At 42.2% G+C, this 23,181-nt stretch overlaps 2 protein-coding genes across 3 annotated transcripts in view; one reads left to right on the top strand and one right to left on the bottom strand.

The window, feature by feature from the left end:
* Bfar (bifunctional apoptosis regulator) overlaps window positions 1-19,637 on the bottom strand; it is a 29,013-nt gene extending 9,376 nt beyond the window's left edge. The window contains exons 1-4 of one of the 2 annotated variants that reach the window (XM_076840154.2): window positions 19,421-19,637; window positions 6,088-6,421; window positions 3,342-3,546; window positions 2,511-2,680 (exon numbers count right to left, since the gene is read on the bottom strand). In XM_076840154.2, coding sequence (XP_076696269.1) covers window positions 2,511-2,680; window positions 3,342-3,546; window positions 6,088-6,347 — 635 coding nt within the window. In that variant the 5' untranslated portion in view covers window positions 6,348-6,421; window positions 19,421-19,637. The remainder of the gene's footprint in view (window positions 1-2,510; window positions 2,681-3,341; window positions 3,547-6,087; window positions 6,422-19,420) is intronic. The other variant, XM_076840155.2, reaches the window with a different exon arrangement.
* A 1,811-nt stretch (window positions 19,638-21,448) lies between these two features.
* Parn (poly(A)-specific ribonuclease) overlaps window positions 21,449-23,181 on the top strand; it is a 140,934-nt gene continuing 139,201 nt past the window's right edge. Inside the window, exons 1-2 of the mRNA XM_076839752.2 lie at window positions 21,449-21,594; window positions 22,071-22,148. Of these exons, the coding sequence (XP_076695867.1) occupies window positions 21,576-21,594; window positions 22,071-22,148 (97 nt within the window). The 5' untranslated portion in view covers window positions 21,449-21,575. The remainder of the gene's footprint in view (window positions 21,595-22,070; window positions 22,149-23,181) is intronic.

The following is a 23,181-nucleotide window of genomic DNA, read 5'->3' as shown; positions in this document are numbered from 1 at the left end:
ACTACTATTTGCCAGTTACTATATAAAAATATATTTAAATCATTACTGATACAATTTTGGGGGATCTTTTTTTTTTTTTTTTTGGTGCTAGGTATGAACCCAGGGGCACTTAACCACTGAGCCACATCCCAAGCCCCTTTTTATAAGAGACAGAATCTTGCTAAATTTCTTAGGGCTTCACCAAGTTGCAGAGGCTGGCTTTGAATCTGTGATCCTCCTGCCTCAGCCTCCCCAGCCACTGGGATTACAGGTGTGTGCCATCATGCCCAGTGGGAAACAAATTCTTTTTTTTTTTTTATATCTTTATTTTATTTATTTATTTTTATGTGGTGCTAAGGATTGAACCTAGGGCCTTGTATGTGCACGCTCTACCACTGAGACACAACCCCAGCCCCAAGGGAAACTAATTCTTTTTTTTTTTTTTTTTTTAGTTGTAGATGGACACAATACCTTTATTTTATTTTTTAATTTATTTATACATGGTGCTGAGAATTGAACCCAGTTCCTCACATATGTGAGGCAAGTGGTTCACCACTGAGCCACAACCCCAGCCTAGGAAACAAATTCTTTTTTTTTTTTTTTTTTAAATGTTTTCATTTTTAGTTGTAAATAGACATAATATCTTTACTTTATATTTATGGTGCTGAGGATCGAAGCCAGTACTCCATGCATGCAAAGCAAGCATTCTACCACTGAGTCACAACCCCATCCTGGGAAACAAATTCTTTTTTTTTTTTAATATTTATTTTTTAGTTCTCGGCGGACACAACATCTTTGTTTGTATGTGGTGCTGAGGATCGAACCTGGGCCACACGCATGCCAGGCGAGCGTGCTACCACTTGAGCCACATCCCCAGCCCACCGGGAAACGAATTCTTAAAAATCAAATTCAAATGACTCCAAAGAGAGTCAAGTGTTAAAAACTCAGTGATGGGGAATGACTAAGGTGGAAGGTAGAGCAACAGGGCAACCTGGCAGCCTGGCAGACGCCACTCCCGACAGTGGCTAGTACCATCAATACCTGGTATTTACATAACCCCATACAGAGACATGTAAATAAATGAATGCACAAACAAACATAAACATAGGTCTATTTAGTACAACTGTATTTTTAGTTTATGTTAAAAATAATATGTATATACATTTATATCTATATAAACACTGAAAAAAATCTGAGGGTGGGGTGGATCTTGTGGCAGAGTACAATGCTTAGCATGTGCAAGGCTTTGGGTTCAATCCCTATCACCCCTCACCCTCCAAAAATATTTTGGTCAGATATCTAGCAATATAATAACAGTTTTCTCCGAAGAACAGGATTAAAGGATATTTTATTTTCAATATCATATAATCCAGGCTGGGGTTGTGGCTCAGTGGTAGAGTACTTGCCTAGCATGTGTGAGGCACTGGGTTCAATTCTCAGCATCGCATTCAAACAAATAAAAAAAAAGGTTCATTGACACCTGAAAATTTAAAAAATCATATAACCTTATATTATTTTTTTAAAATGTATGCTACTTTTATAATCAGGAAGCAACAAAAAAATTAAAATGTCACTGACATAAAATAGTACAGCCTCTGTGAAAAATAGTTTTGAGAGTTCCTTAAAAAGGTAAAAACAGAGTTAGTCTATGACCCAGACATTCCACTTGGGGTATGGAAAATATATGTCCCCATAAAAACCTGCACATGAATCATCATGGCAGCAATATTCACGATAGCCCAAAACAGAGTCAACCCAAATGTGCATCGACTGAAAAACAGATGAAGAAAATTTGGTCTACCCATACAATAAAGCATTTATTAGTCATGAAAAGGAATAAAGCACTAATATGTGCTACATTAGGGTGATCCTTGAAAACATCATGCTAAGTGAAGCACCAAAAGGCCACATATTCCATGACTTCATTTACATGAAAAGTTCAGAAAAGATAAATTCATTTTTGGAGACAGAAAATTGAACAGTGTTTTCCAGGGGATTAGAGAGGGAGAAATAAGGAGTCACTAAAGGATAGGAGCTTTCTTTTTGGGGACAGGAAAATGTTCTAAAATATACTGTGGTGATAGTTAAACCTATCTATGAATACATGGAAAAACTACCAACTGTACTGTATTCATTATAAATGGGTAAATTTAGCTGGGGATAGAGTGGTTGCTTACATGCATAAGGTCCTGGGTTCAATCCCAGCACCACTAAAAAAAAAAAAAGAGGGATGAATTTTATGACGTGTATTCTATCTCGGTGAGGCCTTTTCTTTTTTCTTTTGGTACTGGGCATTGAACTCAGGGTCACTCAACCACTGAGCCACATCCCAGCCCTATTTTATTTTATATAAAAACAGGGTCTCACTGAGTTGTTCAGGGCCTTGCTGTTGCTAAGGCTGGCTTTGAACTGGCGATCCTCCTGCCTCAGCCTCCCAAGTTGCTGGGATTATAGGCAGATGCCACCGTACCTAACTTCAATGAAGCTTTTGCCAAAAATATCCATGACATGTCAGAAAATATGCTCCTCACCTTCCATTCACTCTTTCAGACAAAAACCTGTCTCTGTAGAGAGAGGCCCATGGGCCCAGCTGCTCCAGCCAGAGGACAACTTCTTCCGCCGTCCATTTGGCCACAGCCTTATGGACCAGGAGGTCATGCTCAGATTCCCTGCTGCTCCAGTGATATACAAGCAGGACCACCTAGGGAAAGGGACAGGGACCTTAGAACAGGAGAGGCCAGTTTCTGAGTGTAGGAGCCCAGGACAGGGCTGGCAGGTGAGCCTGAAGGAATGATGCCAACTGTGTACAGGGAGGAGAGGCAATGCCACCACCATGGAGAACTGGAGGGCAAAGCTGTCCTTGGACTCATGTCTCTGCTCACTGTGCAGCAGTGAGGGAACAGGGGTCAGAAGAGAACTGAGTACAGGGTGCCTTGAGACAGACGCATCCTTGACTCATCAGCAAAACTGACTTGTGCCTTTTCTATAGGAAAAACATTTAGGTCTTTGCAACATGGAACTTAAAAATACCTAATGAAGTGGTGTGTTCTTACAACTGCCTCAGCTAGCCAGACGTGGTCTCAAACTCCAGTTCTGCCACCTTTTTGCCCTGTGCCCTCAGCTGTTGCAGAGGTCATGAGGAGGACTGGACAGCACAGAGCTAACATTTACTGGGCACTATTATGTGGCCTTCTTGAGTAAGCCACATTCCTGAAGAAATCACATGGCCCAGCAGGTTTCAATGTACACAGTGTGTCACACACGGTCACGTACGTCATCAGTCATCAATGGTTTACGAGAAATCAGAACTGACTGCAGTGGAATTGGGGGTTGGGAGCACAGAGGAACAGAGACAGACTTACTGCCACTCCAGTTAAAGCTGTGAGCACTCCAGAAAAGAACCCCCCTCCTCTCTGCTGATTCACTCGGCCCGTGTTGGGAGTTAAAGGGATCTGATCATTCCCATATTTTTGAAAGGCTGCGAGACTTTGGACTATGTCATTGTTCTGTCGAATGTCTTCAAATCTCATCCTAATAGCATCAGGAAATAACTTTTCAATGGCATCCCTACAGAGAAGAGAGGAAAATCACAAGACAAGTGTTTGATGAAATTAAATATAATGATGAAATTAAATATAAGGTCAAAATAAAACCAATAGCCAACATTTAATAATGATCAGATGCCTAGGAGAAGGACAAAAATACCTGCTATAGATCTGATGGTAAAACACTAGAAATAATTGCTAAATGGCCAGATGAGGTGGCACATGCCTGTAATCCCAGGACTCAGGAGGCTCAGGCAGGATGATCACCAAGTTCAAGGCCAGCCTGGGCAATTCAGTGAGACACTGTCTCAAAAAATTAAAAAAAGAAATGGAAATCTTGCTCAGTGGTAAAGCCCTCCTGGGTTCAATTACCAATACCCTCCAAAAAACAAAAACAAACAAAGCAAAACAAAACAACAAAAACCAGTGGCTGGGCTGGGGCTGTGACTCAGCAGTAGAGCACTAACCTTGCATGTGTGAGGCCCTGGGTTAGATCCTCAGCACTACATAAAGAAAATAAAGGCATTGTATTCAACTACAACTAAAAAAATTTTAAAAATAAATATTAAAAAAAAAAAATAAAACAAAAACACCAGTGGGCTGGGTACACTGGCACACACCTGTTAATTCCAGCTACCTGAAGGCTGAGGCAGGAGGATCATAAGTTCCAGGCCAACCTTAGCAATACAGCAAGATCCTGTCTTGAAATAAAAAGGGCTGGGAATGTAGCTTAGTGGTAGAATACCCATGGCCCATGGGTTCAATTTCTAGTACTTCAAGAAAAAAAAAAAAGAAAAAAAAAAGATAATCTATATGTCTACTTTTAGAGAAATAGCTAAATGAACTATGGTATGAATTCTATGTAGTTTTATAAATGAATCTATTGGATCTCTTTGTGTTAAGGTAGACAAATTTGAGACATACATAACATTGAATAAAAACAGTATATTGAAGAACCACCCAGATAGTACGCCACTGAAGTGAGAAAACATTTGTATTTTCTATTAGCACATATGTGTTTAAAAGTATTTTTTTGTTGTTGTTATTGGGCTGGGGACTGAACCCAGGGCTTGTGGCATGCGAGACAAGCACTCTACCAACTGAGCTTTATCCCCAGCCCCAAAAGTATTTTTAAAAATATGAAAGAAACAACAACTAAGTCATAAATAAAATTACTCTGGGGAAAAAGAAGGAAAGGTTTAAAATGGGGGAGAAAAGGCCAAAGGGGTCTTTGGCTTGATTGATAACATTCCAATATTTCTCTGCTTAAAAGAATGAAAATAATGAATGTACATATGCATTACTTATGTCATTAAATGTTAGTTTATGAGGAGGGAAAAAAGCAAAGTTCAGTAGGAAGAGAAAGCCCACACTAGGTTTTACAGGAGGGCTGTTCTTTTCATTTTCTTTTTTGGTACTGGGGATTGAACTCAGGGGCACGTGACCACTGAGCCACATCCACAGCCCTATTTTATATTTTATTTAGAGACAGGGTCTCAATGAGTTGCTTAGCACCTTGCTTTTGAACTAGAGATCCTCCAGTCTCAGCCTCTTGAGCCACTGGGATTACAGGCATGCACCATGGCGCCCTGCTTCTTTTCTTTTCTTTCTTTCTTTTTTTTTTTTAATATTTATTTTTCAGTTTTCGGTGGACACAACATCTTTTGTTTGTATGTGGTGCTGAGGATCGAACCCGGGCCACACGCATGCCAAGCGAGCGTGCTACCGCTTGAGCCACATCCCCAGCCCCTTCTTTTCATTTTTAATCACACAAAATAAGAGACCCATCCTTCTATTTAAGATTAACCTTTAGGTAAAGCAAAGCTGACAGGAACAGAAAAAAAAAAGAGGATGTGGGGTTAATGATTTCATGAAGCATTCTGTTACTCTGTTGATATCAAGACGGCTGGACACACTGTTAAGGCTACAGAAGAGGGGAATCCTGAGGAAGCCAGACAGGCCTGGAAGGCCTCACAGGACTTTATCACTGTAGAGAAGGAGGAGAGAACCAGCTACCTGAAAGGTCCTCCAATTGGCCATGGGTGAGAAACTCAATTAATGTGATGATGGGCACAGAGTTTATTTAAAGATTCTGAAAATCAATATCAGTTAATCATAACTGTATAGTGTCACCATTTTGTCTATTATGGTGTTCTCGGTAATTAAAAAAAAATCAGTAAGTATTATATAACATAGGACTACAAGCAATGGTGTGACAACCGGAATTTATTTCATTTCTTCATTCAGAATAAATATAAACCAAGCTAGGCAGTGACTCTGAAAGGCCAGCCTCGGCAATTTAGTGAAACCCTGTCTCAAAATTAAAGATAAATAGATAGATAGACAGGAGGGCAGTTTGGAATGTGGAATAAAGGATAGACCAATGACAGTCAGCTGTGTGGAAGGGAATTTGGATTTTCAGGTTCTGAGCTCCCTGACTCTCAGTCTAGCAGATCCAGAATGCACCATGGACAGCTCCAAGCCTGCAGGCTTTTCAAACATGCCCACTGCCACTAAGAAGCCACACTGCAACAGTGGCACTACCCAGGCAATTCCGACATACCTGAGGAGAATGTTGACTTTGGGGAAACCTTCCCATTTTTCTCTGCATTCCGGACACTCTGTTTTCTTTGAAGACACCCACCATAAAGCGAGGCAGTGCCGGCAGAAGCTGTGCCCACAGTTCAAGGTGGTCGGGTTAACCAGGATGTCATAACAGCAATGGCAGGAGAATTCACTAACGGAAATCTGAGGGCCCGTGCTTTTGAGAGGGTCATCTTCCAGGCCCACTGTGGTGGCACCATTTTTCTGAGGCTCTTCCATCTTTCAGCAAATTCTGGGACCCACAGACACAGAAAACTTCAGACTTCGGCGATGGCAGCAAGGCATCATCAAATCTAGGGGAAAAAAGCAGTAAAAACACAACAAACAGTAGTTGTTGGAGGTTACTGTCACTATATTAAAGCTCTAACTTCTGCTTTTATTTTACTTATGTTTTGCAGTGCTGGGGCTTGAACACTGTGCCTTCCTCATGAAAGACAAATGATCTATCATTGAACTATACTCTAGCCCAAAGCTCCAATTTTTATATTTTTGGGGATGCTGGGAGTTGAACACAGGGCCTTTCACATGTTAGGCAAGTACTCTACCAGGGAACTACATTTTCTGTTTTATTCATCATAAGTTTCAACGTGTGATGAAGTATAGTTGTGGGTAGACCACAGAACTCAGGATCTTTTTACTAATGTCCTTTCAAAATGTAGGGTGTTTTTTTGCCTCAGCATTCTTAGCTCCTCCATCACCCCATCCAATACTCACTCTCTTTTTTGGGGAGGGTGCTGAGGATTGAATCCAGGGGAACTTGACCGCTGAGCTACATCCCAGTTCTTTTTATTTGGAGACAGGGTCTCAAGAAGTTGCCCACATGCAACCTGCATGCGCTAGGATTACCTCAGGATTCCAATTACATTTCGAAAGTCCTTTCTAGGGTATGATTTTCAGTAACTAGCTTCTTGGTCCAATAAAATGTCTGGAGCTGGGAACAACACATCTATATCAAGTAAATGAAACACTTTTGTCTACAACAACTTGCCTTTTTATGAGGCAATTATTATTTCATAAATACTTGATTCCAGAGGCTTTAACTAGAGCAATTCCAGGGAGTAAAGGAAGCCCTGTTTCCAGGTGCCCTAGCCAGGCCAACTTCCCATGATTTGATATCCCCTTTTCCCAAATCAACCAGAACATGTGTAGTGTGCCCTCTGGATTTGTCAGTTTGGTGCCACAGAAACACTCTAATGTTGCAAAATATGCAAACGTCAATGGAGCATTCTCTTTTCATGCTCATCTGGAGATCCCATGCAGCATGAAAGCAAAGGCCTTGGAGTTAGAACCTCAACTCCCCAGCTCTGTCTCTGCACAAGTGACCTGAGCTCTCTGAGCCGTTTTCTCAACTGTGGAACGTGGCTAACAGTTCACGGACCTTCAAGCCTTCTTATGAGGGCTAGACAGTAAAGAAAAGAGGCTAGGATGGCATACGGTAGAAACTGAGGCTAAAGAAATGATGTTCAAACAGAGTAGGGAGGAAGAGCATGAGAAGAAGATTAACATTAAACAGGGACATTAAACAGGAGAGGTGGAAGGGAAAGGGAGAGAGAAGGGTAATTGCATGGAAATGGAAGGAGACCCTCATTCTTATGCAAAATTACATACAAGAGGAAGTGAGGGGAAAGAGAAAAAAAAACCAAGGGGGAGAAATGAATTATAGCAGATGGGGTAGAGAGAGAAGATGGGAGGAGAGGGGAGGGGAGGGGGGGATAGTAGAGGATAGGAAAGGCAGCAGAATACAACATACACTAGTATGGCAATATGTAAAACAGGGGATGTGTTACTGATGTGATTCTGCAATCTGTATACGGGGTAAAAATGGGAGTTCATAACCCACTTGAATCAAATGTGTGAAATATGATATGTCAAGAACTATGTAATGTTTTGAACAACCAATAATATAAATTAAAAAAATTAAAAAAAAAAGAAATTATTGTTTTTACTCTTTCTGGTGTTGTGGTAAGAGATTCTCCCTCTCATTATTGTGGTTTAAATTATTATTTTTAATTGATTTTTAGTTATACATGACTGTGGAATCCATTTTGATAAAATTACACATGCATAGATTATATCTTATTTTAATTCGAACCCCATTTTGTGGATGTACACAATAGTGGGATTCACTTATTTTCATATATACATAGGAAAATTATGTCAGATTCATTCCACTGTCTTTCCTATTCCTACCTCCCTTGCCTTCCCTTCATTCCCCTTTGTTTAATCTATTCTGTTCAATCTCATTATTGAGAAGAATAGACATCACTCTCCACCATCCACACTGGTCACTCCAAGCTTTGGAGTTGCAGTGGTTAAGAACACAGGCCCTAGCTGGGTACAATGGTGTACACCTGCAGTCCCAGGAGGCTGAGGCAGGAGGATCAAGAGTTCAAAGCCAGCCTCAGCAACTTAGTGAGGCCCTAAGCAACTCAGCGAGACCCTGTTTCTAAATAAAGAAAATCTAACATTATACAAAGCATGTTATATGGCTTTAGGTCAACACTAATGGGAGATTTCAACTCAGAGAATAAAACAAATACATTTTAAACTCAGTATTAGAAATGGGATAGAAGTCTCTCATCCAGTACTAAAAAGGTAAGTACCTAAGGTACTTATAAATTCCATAAATAAATAAATTTACTCAGTAAATGATGTTAGTAAAAAGGGGCCCAACCTTCTGTACAGACTCATTAAAAACTGTTCTTTTTGGAAGAGAGTCTTAAAAAATAAACATTTTTAACAAATTCTAGACTTACACACACACACACACACACACACCAGGTAAACTGCTGCCATTTATGGCATACTTACCATATGCCGGACAATCATATTATCTCATTATTCATGTTTAGGAACATTTAAAATTTTTCTAAGTGCTTCCCTTTGGGCAGCCTCTTCAAACTGCTAAGGAAGTGGAAGATATCTCGTAAAGGTTTTAAAAAAGAGAATTACTTTGATACAGTAGTTCCTTTATTGTGTTAATATTGGTGAAAGAACTCCTACATGGAGAGCACTATCATAGGAGATAATAATCAAGAGAACACACTATTCCTTGGGCTGGGTCCTGGGCCAGTCCTTGAGATATATGTAGGAGCATGTGGATTTGTGTCAGAGGGATGGTAGAGACTTCTGTGCAAGGGCTGGGCCTGCTTAGGGCACTGACTGTGTCTTTACTGAAAGCAGGAAGGACACAGCTGAGCTCCAGTGCTGCTGCAGGGTCTCCTGTGCCAGGTTAACCAGAGGTGGGCACATGGGAGAGCGATCAGTGAAGCTGCACTTCAGGAGGATAAATCTCATTGAAAAAGGAAGAGGGTCTGGAAACAAGAACAATAATTAGGGAAAGTTAGAAATGAGGTGTTACCGCTTCTGGGACAAGGCAGCAAAAAAAAAAAAAAAAAAAAACCTGGGGGCTCGGGATGTAGCCCACGGGTAGAACACTTGTGCAGCATGTGCAAGGCCCTGGGTTCTATCCCCCGTTCCAACAAAAGCCCAAATTCAAAGGAAAAGAAAGAAAAAAGAAAGAGATAAATCTATTCAAGAAAACAGTTTATGGGCTTTATTGACTAGAGAAAGAATGATCAAAGATGGTGGCAAGGTTTCAGAATGAGGGAGGAAAAACTGTACTTCTGACAGAAATTCAGTTAATGTAAACAAATTGGTGTCAGTCTTGGAAATATAACTTGAATTTTAGAAAAGTTGAGAGTCTGAGGTAATTACAAGACCCCAGGTAGAAATGTCTAGTGAGTAGCTAGAGATAAAAAACTGCAACTGGGAATGAGAATAAGACTAAATCTATGGATGTCAGCTACTTGCACAGAATTATAAACAATGTATATTGAAATTAATTTCTCATGAAGTACCCTTTTAAAAACTAGAATACACTAGCAGTTCCTCACCTACCAGATCTGAAAGTTTATTTTTCATGAGGGAAAACAAATCCCACACTGACATCAAAGGCGTACTTCATAAATTTTATTTTGCAAAGCTGGGAGTGGCCATTAACTATTTTTTAAGTGCAAATGGGAAGCTGCACCGACTTTGAGCTCTTCTGAGTTCTGCTAGTTTCATTTTACTATAAACACAAAAACTAAAAGCTAGCAGAGAAAGAGTACACATCCTTTGTCAAATTCATTTGTTCTTTCCCACTCCTTCTGTCTGGACGTATTGGAGTCATTTCTACTAATGAAAGAAAGTAGTACTTTCAAGAGGAGGAAAGGGCCTCTTAGTGATAAAACCTAGCTTGGACACTAGAGTTACAAGCTGCTGTGTTCTGACTTGGGTAAACACACCCTAGTTCCTTGGCAGTGCTTAACCTCTCTTTGAGAAGGTCCATTCATCCTGAGGATGTTTACAGCTGTTCTCTGCAAATGCAAGCAGCATGGCAGCAGGCTGTGGCTCTTCCTGAGTTATTTCAGAAGAAGCATGTTTTAAAATGCTACTCTCCGCTGCTATTCTTCTCCCCTGTCTTCCCTTTGTCTCAAAGGCTTTGGAGAAGACTGGGAAGACTTTGGTAGGACTGAGAGAAAGAGAATCATTGCATTCCCACCCTGGTGCCCAATTCACATGGATACACTGCTGCTTATGAAATCAGCAGCATTAACCACTTAGGGCAAAACTAATGTGTAGGATTCCTGAGTTTGGGAAAGTCTACAAAACAAGAAACTGAAGCAAGTTTCACATGCTAGGCTGAACACCACAGAACTGCAGCAAAAGCTCAGTTGCTATGAGGCTGAGCCACTCAAAAGGTTTCTGAATTTTATGCTGGGTCCTTATCTGCCCAAGAGCTCTTTAGGTTTGACTTCCACGCCCTGCCTATATGCAAGGCATTTCCTTGGCTGGAAATCTGGAGATTTTACTAGATTCTTAGAAGGGACCATGACACAGATTAAATTAAGAACAACTGACATTCCCTGTGATAAAAGGTTCCTAACGCACTACCCTCTCCTGCCTCTTGAAGTGGTTACAACGGACCAGGTGAGTCTTTCACAGTGATGCAGCACCTGCCAGGGGCACCCATCCTCTGCATCCCGGACAGTCTCCCACCAGTAGCCACCACCAGCCTGGGACAGTGTTCAGCCTGTAAGCAGGCTTTCTTTATTGGGGTGTTCTCTCTTTCTTTCTTTTTTGAAGACAGGGTCTCATTATGGTGTCCAGGATGGCCTCCATGGGTTTAAGTGATTCTCCCACCTCAACCTCCTAAGTACTGGAACTACAGGTGTGTGCCACCACATCTGGCTTCTTATTTTTAAATTGATTTTTGTACTAACATTAAAAAAAAAAAAAAAAAAAAAGCCTGGTTTCCTATGTCAGAAGACTGACAATGCTGGGGTCTAGTTCTGCATGATGGAATCAGTCAGAGTGGAGAAACTCTGGTCCCTCTATCAGATGCAGTGGCTCCACTCCTCGCCTCTCTACCTTGGCTCTGTCACTTCCCTGACCTTCCCTCGAAGGGACCATGACACAGATTAAGTTAATGTGAAATTCACACAGTGTGCTGCCTTCAGAGTCGATGGATGGTACACGACTGTTTCTGGGCTATCTGGCTTTAGGCCAGTCAGCTTTTGGGTTATCAGTTCATAGATTTTCCTGTCTTCATCTGTTGTCAGCTTGTGACTTAGGTCTGAGACAGTGGCTGCCGATGACGTCTTTCATGCCTTTTTCTAAATTACCACTTTGATTCCATTTTGGAGCCAGAGGCCAGAAAACCCTGCTCTGGAGTAGATGGTATGTGCAAGGCGCTGAATGAAGCCCCAGAGAACAGTCTCTGATGACTTGGGCCCTTCCAAGCTGTCTGTCATGACCTTTTCTGTTTTCCCAAAGACATACCTGACAAGGTACAACTACCCGAACATCTGTGAAAGAAAAGGCTAGGATACACACGATCTCCCAGTAATGCTATGTCACCAGGGAACTGGGACCAAGTTGGCTGTTCCCCGCTTGGAAGGAAAGTTGTTTTCCTGGCTTGTTCGATGCTCATCCACAGGTTTATCTGGAAGGCTCCTATCCCAAAGGAGGTGGTGGCACTGCTGTTACCTATTTGCTTCTTTAGTCACTCATTAAGGAAAGTCATTACCATTTTGGAAAATCAATTAGCACAATAATTTTTATTGTACTTATCAAAAAAGAATGCATCAGTTCTGAGTTTAAGTCAATAATTTTTTTATACCTAAACTTATAAAGATTGCATTATGTAACAAATGTTAACTCTTTAGAAATTATAATCTTCACACCACTTGGTTTGGCAGCTTATTATAGTTCTACCCTTTCATTCGACATATATTTATTGTGACTATAGTACACGACTAATATTTAGGAATAACCCTTTTTAAAAAATAATTTTTTATCTTTATTTTATTTATTTTTATGTGGTGCTGAGGATTGAACCTAGGGCATTGCACGAGTTAGGCGAGTGCTCTACCACTGAGCCACAACCTCAATCCTAGGAATAATCCTTTTTTTTTTTTTTTTTTAAAGAGAGAGAGAGAAAGAGAGAGAGAGAGAGAGAGAATTTTTTGATATTTATTTTTTAGTTATCGGCGGACACAACATCTTTGTTTGTACGTGGTGCTGAGAATCGAACCCGGGCCGCACGCATGCCAGGCGAGCGCTCTACCACTTGAGCCACATCCCCAGCCCAGGAATAATCCTTTTAAGAGCTAACTTTTAGGATTCTGAACAATATAATCGCAAACATTTTTTTACAAAGATGTTTAGTGCATAAATAAAAAGATCTTGTTCTGGGGATGTGGCTCAGCAATTCCAGCACCACACATAAAACAAAACAGAAAAAAATATTTGGCTTCTGTGGGCTTCTAGTTACATATTACCTGACAACCAGAGAATAATATCAATTGTTAATATTATTAAGTCCCATAATAATATTGAAAGGCATAATCCTACAGGGTAAGTGCCACTACCATTTCCATTTTTCAGAGACAACTGAAGCCTAATTAGTAATGGGGCAAAGTCAGTTTTACATCATGGTCTGACTTAAATCCTTCATTAGCCAATGAAGTATTATTAATAGTTATTTGTTCAAGGGACTCATTTATTCCTTTTTCATCTAGGCCCTATCAGAGAGCTGCTGCTACACAGTTGAGAAAAACAAACTAGAGAAAACAAATTAGGATTTGACAAAATTGTGGCTGTTCAGGTTAGCAGGCTGTTATATGCAGAAACATTTACAATAGGAACAGGAGGAGGATGGGTGGGGGAACTACTATTTCTGGCACTCTAGGTCCATTTCTGGGGACACCACTATAAACAGGGGTGGAATACTTCAGACATTATTAACTGTCCAAAGAGTGCTAACCCTTTGCTAGTGACTATGAAATAAAAAGTAAAATAATCATGTCCAAATGTAAGTAAGGTAAGGGTCAGCAATGGCAATAAGAAGGCCAGATGTGGGGGTGCACACTTGTAATCCCAGGACTGGGAAGGCTAAGGCAGGATGACCAAAAGTTCAAGGTCAGCCTCAGAAACTTAGTGAGACCCTGTATTAAAATAGAAACAAAAGGTCTAGAGATGTGGCTCAGGGGCTAAGCACCCTTTGATTCATTCCCCAGTACCAAGGAGAAAAATGAAAGAAAAAAAAAAAAAAAAAAGAAGGAAAGAAAGAAGTGAAGGAGTGGCAATACGAAGAGAATATTACTATGTGTATTTCCTTCAGGCAGCAAAATTGGTTCTTCCATTAATACAAGAGTTGCATGAAATCTTGTATATTTCTAATTCCAAAAAGATTTTCTTTCTGGACGGGGTCAGAAATCACTAGGCCAAAGGGAGCTAGCTCCTTTGGATGTTGACTTGCTGCCTGAACTTTGAAGCCCTGTGATTTATTACCTTGAATGGGGTTGGGCAAGATGAGGGCAGACTGAGAAGGGAATCTTGGCTCTCTCTCTGTGTCTGTCTTCTTGAGTTTGTTAGGTGGCATATAATCAAGGAACTCTCCAGTAACAAAATCCTGTGGATGGTCAACAACTCAGAAAGGTATGAAAACTACTGTGGCTACCAAGTAACACATACCTTAACTCTAGGTTTAAAAATATTCTGTTACAACTAACATAAACATGCAACCTTTAAAAAACAATATGTAACCTTTTCACATTCAGCTCACTGCTACACTGTTTTTAGGATCCCATCTTTGTGGTTGTATACAATGTAGAGATTCACCAGTACTGCTACAATTTTTGCATAGTACTATTTTAGCCCTGTTTTTGCCTCCTCAACCAAACCCCGGCTCCTTGAGGTCAGGAACAAAACCACAGAATTCTATCAATATACCTGTCAGCAGGTGGCACAAAGCTGGACTCTAGTTATTTGCAGCTGAAAATTCAAATCAACAAATATTTGGCGGTTGAGGGTGTAGCTCACGGTTAGATGCTTGCCTAGCACGCACCAGGTCATGGGTTTGATTTTCAGCATTCCAACATATAAAGAAACTAAAGAGAAGGCCTAGCTCACAGTGGTGCCAATAAACATATTTAAAAAAAATCTACTCCTTATAATGGTAGCTCTTAAAATCCCATCAGAATCACTTGGGAATTTTGGTGAACTAAAACTAGAGTATCTTAGGAACAAGGCAGAAGAAAGGGGAGCAAGGCAAAGGAATGCATAATTATCCTTTGCTGTCCTAGGAGACTGGTTCTGGGATGCCTATAGATACCAAGATCTGTGGACACTCAAGTCCCTTTTATAAAATGGCATCATATTTGCAAATAACCTATGCACATCTTGCTGTATTCCTTAAATCATCTCTAGAGTACTTGGAAAACCCATTACAATGTAAATGCTATGCAGATAGTTATTATACTGTATTTTTTTGGTACTGGGGATTGAACCCAGGGCCCTTTAAACACTGAACAGCATCTCCAGCCCTATTTTATATTTTATTTAGAGATAGGGTCTTGCTAAGTTGCTTAGGTCCTCGCTAAGTTGCTAAGGTTGTCTCTGAACTCTTGATCCACCTGCCTCAGCCTCCTAAACTGCTCGGATTACAAGTATGTGCCACTGTGCCCGGCTGTTATGCTGTATTTTTTTTTTTTTTAAAGTTATACATGGACACAATATCTTTAGTTTGTTTATTTATTTTTATGTGGTGCTGAGGTTCAAACCCAGTGCCTCACATGTGCTAGGTAAGTTCTCTGCCATTGAGCCACAATCCCAGTGCTCCACTGTATTCTTTAGGGAAAAACAAATGTATATACATGCTGAGTACAGATATAACCACCATAAGCCTAACTACACTGATGCATAAACAATATAAGAGACAGACAATGCTTCCAAGGGGCACTGGAAAGAAACTGCAGATCTGTGAAATGCAAGGGGCTACAGCAGGGTCTGCCTGCACATCACTTCATTCACAGGGATTCAGCACAGTGCTTGGCATATGGCAAATTCAAGTTTTACTTTTTGGAACTTTCTGAAATTTTATTTTTCTGATTTTTTTTTTTTTTTTAACTAGTAATTGAACTCAGGGGCACTTGACCACTGAGCTACATCCCCGACCCTAATTTTTTTTTTTCCTCAAAATTTTTTGATCTATGGTTGGCTGAATCAGCGGAGGTAGAATCCATGGAGGTAGAATCCATGGTTATGGAGGGTTGATCATTTCATTTCACTGTATTGAGGACTGAACACAGGGACTTGTGTATCAAGCACTGCACCACTGGGCTACATCACAAGCGCTCTGCCACTGAGTTACAGCCCCAGCCCCCAAGCCCTTTTTGAACTTTATTTTGAGATAGGATCTTTCTCAGTTGTCCAAGTGGGTCTTCAGCTTGCAACACTCTTGCCTCACCTGACCAAGCAGCTGGGATTATAGGCATGCGCCACTTTGCCTGATTATACATTTTAAACAAGTCCTTCTGGAGAGTATTATAGGCATTAAGTTTGGAAATTAGAGAGCTGTTTCAAAGAACCACTTATATGCTTACATATGTTTCTGACAAGATATGAACAAAATAAAGTTTGAATAACACTTCCAATGTCTCTCCTTGCTAACCACTCCTCTCTCTTCTTCCTGGAGCATCCTCCCAAAACAACATTCCCAGGAAGCCCTTACTGTGTGCAAAATCTTCCCTACTACAGGAAATGAAAACTCATAGTTGTAGGCTGGTTATTGAAGAATCTTTATGGTCAGCTAGCAATCAACATTAAGTTTTCAAATTTTGGTTCTGGGGATTGAGCCAAGGACCTTGAGCATGTGAAGCATGTACTCTATACCTGCAGCTCCAATCAATATAACTCTTCAACTGAACAGCACAAACTCTGGAGCCAAAAAGCTGAGTTAAAAATGCCAGCTCAAAGAGCCCACAAGATGGGAGAAATCTTTGCTAGCTACTCTTCTGATAGGGTATTAACATCTATATATAAAGAGCTCACCCCTCAATCAAATAATCCAATTAATAAATGTGGAAATGAATTAAACAGACACTTCTTAAAGAAAAGAGACATAAATGGCTAACAAATACATGAAAAAAATGTTCAACATCATTTGCAATTAGGAAAGTACAATCAAAACTATGCTGAGGGTCTGGGGTTGTAGTTCAGGTAGAGTGTTCACCTCACATTCGGAGGGCACTGGGTTCCATCCTCAGCATCACATAAAAAATAAAATAAAGGCATTGTGTACATCTACAACTGAAAAAATATTTAAAAAAACTACACTGAGATTTTATCTGAACCAGTCAGAATGGTAGTCATCAAGAATACAAATAATAAAAAATGCTGGAGAGGATGTGGACAAAAAGGAACACTTTTACACTGTTGGTAGACTGTAAATTAGTACAATTGCTAGGGAAATCAGTATGGAGGCTCCTTAAAAGACTAGGCCTGAAACCACCACATGACCCAGTTATGCCACTTCTCAGTATTGACCCCAAAGAATTAAAATGATCTTACCACTGTGGTACATGCACACCTATGTTTATAGCAGCACAATTTACAATAGCCAAACTATGGAACCAACCCAGGTGTCCATCAATGGATGAATAGAATAAAGAAAATGTGGAATATAAGCTGGTGTAGTGCCGAAGGCTTGTAATCCTAGCAGCTTAGGAGGCTGAGGTAGGAGGATTACAAATTCAAAGTCAGTCTCAGCAACTTAGTGAGACTCTGTCTCTTAAAACAAACAAACAAAGAAACAAACAAAAACTGGGGATGTGGCTCAGAGGTTAAGCAATCCTGGGTTCAATGCCTAGTACCACCCCCAATTCCTGCCCCAAAATGTGGTATACACACAGTGGAGTTTTATTCAGCCATTTAAAAAAAATGAAATGGCATTTACAGGAAAATGGATGGAAATAGAGACCATCACATTATAGGAACCAAGTCAAACCAGAAGATTAAGGGTCCTATGTTTTCTCTCATATGTAGAAGCTAGAGAAGAAAAAGGAAAACAAAGGTGGGGGTAGATCTCCTAAAAATCAAAGAGAGATTAGTAAAAGAAAGGGACCTAGGGATGGAAGATGGGGAGGGAGAAGCAAATGCTGGAAAGTGATATTGGCCAAATTATATTACTATTATGTGCCTGTACGAATATGTAACAAGTCCCATGAATATGTACAACTATAATGCACCAATAAAAATTGTGGGAAAAAAGACCTGGCTTAACCAATTATTAGATGTATGACTGGAAGCAAATCACTTCACCTCTTCTATCTCATATGCCTCATCTATAAAATGGGGATATTAATGGTACCTGCAGGAAGGGGCTGTGAAAAGGATTAAAATGATCAATATATGCACAGCACTCAGAATAGTGCTTGGCATATAGAAGTGTCATGTAAGTGCTAGTTATTACTATTACTGTAATTATCCTTTACTACTTCCCTGTTCACACATTGCACTGTGGGCCCAACTATTAATTCCTGCTTCTTGGGCATTTTTCTATACTTTCATGTTCTTCCCAGCATCTGTAACACAGCTCCACACCATGTCTGGGGTCAAAAGTATCCGATAACAAAACCTAAATGAAGTCTTTAATGACTAACTCCCCCAGTATCCAAATTAATCTGTCCTGCCTCTGAGCATTAGTGAAAATGTGTGTGTGTGTGTGTGTGTGTGTGAGAGAGAGAGAGAGAGAGAGAGAGAGAGAGAGAGAGAGTCTTCTCTCATCTCTTGGACTATAATTTCCTTAGAAGGGTGGTAAAATCTAAACAGTGTGCTTTCAGGAGTGAGATCTATCTTGATTCCAAATCTGGTCACCATTTATTCTCCCCGAGCCTCATCTCCCATTTATCAGTTCAGGATAACATCAATTTTGAAAGGTCGTTGGTAAGATTAGATGTCAAGTTGTACCCAAGATATTTAAAAGGGCACAAGCATCCTGGATAAGTAGTTTTTCTAAACAAGTTTACTAAAATGCCAAGAGAAACAAAGCACAGCAGTCAGGACACATGCAGGCTGGCTATTTACAAAACAGCAGTGACAAGAAGAAAAATCTCATTGGCACGTGCAGGCTCTGGATTGTGCCTGAGGATGAGAGCAAATCTTCTTCGTATTGGCCTTATAGGGAGTGACGTTACGGCTACCCAAAGGACCGACCAATGGGCTTTGGCGGGCAGGACCCAACGGCGACAGTTGAGGGCATGATAGCTTTAGGCTCTCACTTTCTCTTTTCCACCAAAGTTGGGGGCTGTTTCTTAACCCGTCAAAGATCCCCAATTAGACGACAACCGGACTCATTTGTGCCTTCTTTCTCCCCTCCACCTTTAAAAAAAATTTTTAGAGGAAACTGCCTTTTGCACAAGTTCAGATTTCTGAGTCGTGAGGCTGGGGAATCAGGAGCAAGCCCAGGTCCAGTATGACTCTGGGGTTTCATTTTCTCCCTTTCTGGCACTTATGTTACTCAATTTTAAAAGAGGGAAACCACCTCTCCGTGTCGGGGCAGTAAAGTGCCTGGCAACCAGACCCGTCTAGCGGGCGGTCGCAGGCCGTGGCTCGCGCTGTGGGCGGCCGGGCGTGCAGGGGAGTGAAGGCGACGCCCCCGTCCTCTTGCCCGCGGAGCCCCTGGTCCGACAGGCCCTGACCCCGTCCCCGAGGGGACGCAGGCGAGGCCCAGCGACCCGCGTGCCCACGGACGAGATGAGAAAGTCGGCCAAGCGGGGGTCTGCAGCCCGGTCGCCAGGTCACAAGCTGCCGGGGGGCCCGGCCTGGGTGAGGAAAGGCCCGCGTGCCTCCTCCGACCCACCAGGGCAGCTCGGCCGACGAGGTCCGGGTCCATCCTCTACACCACGCCCCGAAGACCAGCACCGGGCCGCCCCCTCGCTGTTCCCCGCGCTGCGGCAGCTTACCATTCTATTCGCCCCGGGACCGACCCGGCCATCGCCCCCCGCACGGACCCCCGCGGAAACGGAGGAGGAGCTGGACCGCTTCACTTCCGGAAGTAACCGAGGACCGACTGCGGAGGGTACCCCTGGCCCGCGACCATAGAGGAGAGGCCGCACTCATTTCCCAGCCCCCTCAACCCCGCGACCTCCCCGCTGCCTAGAGCGGCCACTCCCGGGTGAGGACGTGGACGCATGCGTACTCCTGCCAACCCCGCCCCTTCCTCTTCACTGACCGACCTAGGGCCCGGGCAGAGTTACAACCCGAGTGGGAGGGAGGGTGTGTGCCTGTGACTAACTTCTGCTTTAGGGCTGCTGTTTCTGTGTAGTGAGGAAACAGCCTTGCTCAGAAATTAGAGAAGTATTAGAAGACCGCTATATGCTTTTCCCAATAATTTTTGCCTTCATTTTATGCAGAAAAAACCACAGGACGTATTTGACTCATTATTATATATGTATGTATGTATGTATGTATTTATTTATTTTTTGGTACTGGGGATCCAACGGAGGGGCGCTTTACCGCTGAGCCCTTTTCATTTCTTAATTTTGAGATTCTAAGTTGCTAAGGTTGGCCTGGAACTTTCCATCCTCCGGTTCTCAGCCTCCTGAGCTGCCTGAACTATAGGCGCGCACCACCGTCTGGCAATTTTGAGAATATTTGGAATTAAAATGGCCTGGGTTGGGGATGTGTCTCAGTGAGAACTCATGCTGATTATCTGTTTTAAAACACGTAGAGATTATTAAGTTGCTGTTTTGAGATGACATTCCCCCCCACCCCCATGTAATTGGTAAAGAGTTAAAGGATCAGTAATGTTATGTGCTAGTGCAAGGAAGGTGTGAACTGAGTTTCTGGAGGATAATCTGGGAATAGGTACGCAGTAAACAATTTATACAGTATTTCACTATTAACAGCCTTTAATTATCACTAGTTAATTATCACTAACTGTATTGAGGAATACAGTTTCCCCAGGAAATTGAGGTTTTAGGAATGGGTGAATGCTTTCCAGACCTAATAAAGATGCCGTGATAACGTTTGAAAACAGGTATAACCAACTTCATAGTAGGTTTTATGGAACCTAGGAGAATTCATTCACTCAAACCATGTTTATTGGATGCAATGACTAACTAGGCTTTGGGGGATCAACAGCAACCTCAAACCAAGAAACAGGGTAAGCTCACTTCTCTGTGGCTAGTATAACAAATAAATGTCTTTGCTTTCTCTGAGACCTCTGTGTAAATCACACTACCCAGTCGTGGTTATTCTCTATTGCAGTACCCTGCGTTTTCTTCATAGCGATTATCTTAGGTTTATCAAATGACAAGTTTTTTAAAAATTTAATTTAGTATTTTGTTTTAGTTGTAGTTGGACACAATACCTTTATTTATTTTTTTAATTTTTACGTGGTGCTGAGAATCGAACCCAGGCGAGCGCTCTACGGCTGAGCCACAACCTTAGCCCCACAAATGACAAGTTTGATTTCTGCTTTACCTTTTCGTTTGAACCCCAAGTTTAATGGGGACAAGGACCATACTTTCCTGTTCATCATCATATTCCCCATGCCCTTCAGGATGGCATATAAACCCAATAAATATATGTATATATATTATCATTATTATTATGATTATTTCAACCCGGGATTGAACTCAGGGACACTCCGACCACTGATCCACATCCCCAGCCCTATTTTGTATTTTATTTAGAGACAGAGTCTCACTGAGTTGCTCAGCACCTTCCTTTACTACGGCTGGCTTTGAACTTGCGATCCTCTTGCCTTAGCCTCCGAAGCCGCAGGGATTGCAGGCGTGCTCCACTGTGCCTGGCGGGTAAATATTGGTTGGTCAACTAGAATTTAAGACCTGACTCTCGCAAAGCCGAGGCCTCCACGGAGGAGGCCACGCCCCCACTCTTTCCCCCAGAGGACCTCCCCTGGCCACGCCCCCGCCGTGACGCAGACGCTGACGGAAGCGCAGCAGGCGCGCGCTGTTTCCGGAAGTCGCCGCCACGGTGTGTTCTGTTGCTGCTGCCGCTGCCTCGGCTACCGCCGCCGTCTCTGCGGAACTCTGCGAGTAGAACGGCTGAGCCGCGGCCCGGGCGGGGCCAGGGTTCCGGCCACTCTACAGAATGGAGATAATCAGGAGCAGTGCGTGTCCGCCGTGCACTACCCGCGTGCCCACGCTCACCCTCACCCAGCCTGCTAGGCCCTGACTGCGGCCAGCCTGTTTGACTGGGCTCGTGGCTGAGTCAGTCAACCCCTCAGGCTCTGCCCGGGTTAAGCCTGTGCGCTTCTTGGGGCCTTATCCCTGTGCGGAACATGCACTCCTGTGTCCCTTGCCTTGCTCTGCTCGACCACCCCCTGGGACCCTGTCTTTCTCCGCCTCCTGCACCCTTCGAGACTCTTCTCCCTCAGGCCCAACTACCCCTCGGGAAGTTGACCTCGCGTGGCCCATGCACCCCTGGGGGACTAGATGATCTCCTGTCCTAGCGCACCTCTGGGACTTGTCCCCATCCAGCTCGCAGTCTCCTACATACCAGGGCACTTCTTCCTTTTCCACTTAGGGGTCTGTGGGCAGGAAGCCAGGCCATCGGGTTCTGAGCCTTTTCTCGGTTTCTCCGCAGATTTTAAGAGTAATCTTCAGAAAGTGTACCAGGCCATAGAGGAGGCGGACTTCTTTGCCATCGATGGGGAGTTTTCAGGTATCCCTTCCTTGAAAACTTGGGGCTCAGGGTCCTTCAGCCGTTCCCACCAGCCTGGGGCTCCCTAATTTCTCATGCCTGCTTGCTAGCTGCGCCTGGCTCTTGATAGCTTTGGGCGGGTTGCAGAAGTCTCAGTGTTGCACCTTGAACGTTTCAAAAGCGTTGAACAGTTGTGGTTTTATGATGGTAGACTGTGAGGGTTGCAGACTGAACAGAGATTATGGTGTCGGTGCTTCTTAAAACACTTTGGTGCATACATAGTAGAAAGCTTGAAGATTAGGGTCAGGCTTTTTGTGTGTGGTAAATATACACAAAATAAAATTTACCATTTTAACTTTTTAAGTGTTTTACTGTTAAGTGACATTGAGTACATTCTCATTTCTCTGCAGCCATCACCATTCACCTCTGGAATATTTTCATCTTCCCAAACTTACACTCTGTACACATTGAAATCTCCTTTTCTCATTTTCCCTGCCATTTGACAACCGCCATTTACTTCTATAAATCTGACTGGTTTAGACACAATCATACAATATTTGTACTTTAGTGACTGTCCAGGGCCAGGCTTTTGCAGATAAAAGGATATTCCTTTATATATTCGTAGAAGTGTTCATTGCCTATATATAAAGGTGTGTTTGTGTAATATTTCACCAACACTTTAAAAAAATTTTTTTATAGTTGTAGATGGACAGAATGCCTTTATTTGTTTATTTTTATCTGGTGCTAAGGCTTGAACCCAATGCCTCACGCAAACTAGGCAAGCGCTTTGCCACTGAGCTATAGCCCCACCTCTTCACCAACACTTTTTATAGTTGCCTTGTTGTATTATTTTGGGGGTGGCAGACATTTATTTTTAAGTTGTCTATGTCAGTCCAAAGAGTTTTATCCTGGGTATAAATACCCATTTTTGCTGCTTAGTTTATGTGTTTAAAAACCTATAACTCTTTCTAAAGGAATCCATGAAGAGGTAACTATGATCCTTAGTGTGAATTTTTTAGTTGGAGTCAATATGCTCAAAGTTTCCACCAGAAAT

The sequence above is a fragment of the Callospermophilus lateralis genome, chromosome 19, assembly GCF_048772815.1.
Source record: "Callospermophilus lateralis isolate mCalLat2 chromosome 19, mCalLat2.hap1, whole genome shotgun sequence".
Taxonomy (NCBI): domain Eukaryota; kingdom Metazoa; phylum Chordata; class Mammalia; order Rodentia; family Sciuridae; genus Callospermophilus; species Callospermophilus lateralis.
Note: the sequence above shows the minus strand (reverse complement) of the source record. Positions and strands in the feature narration are given on the sequence as shown.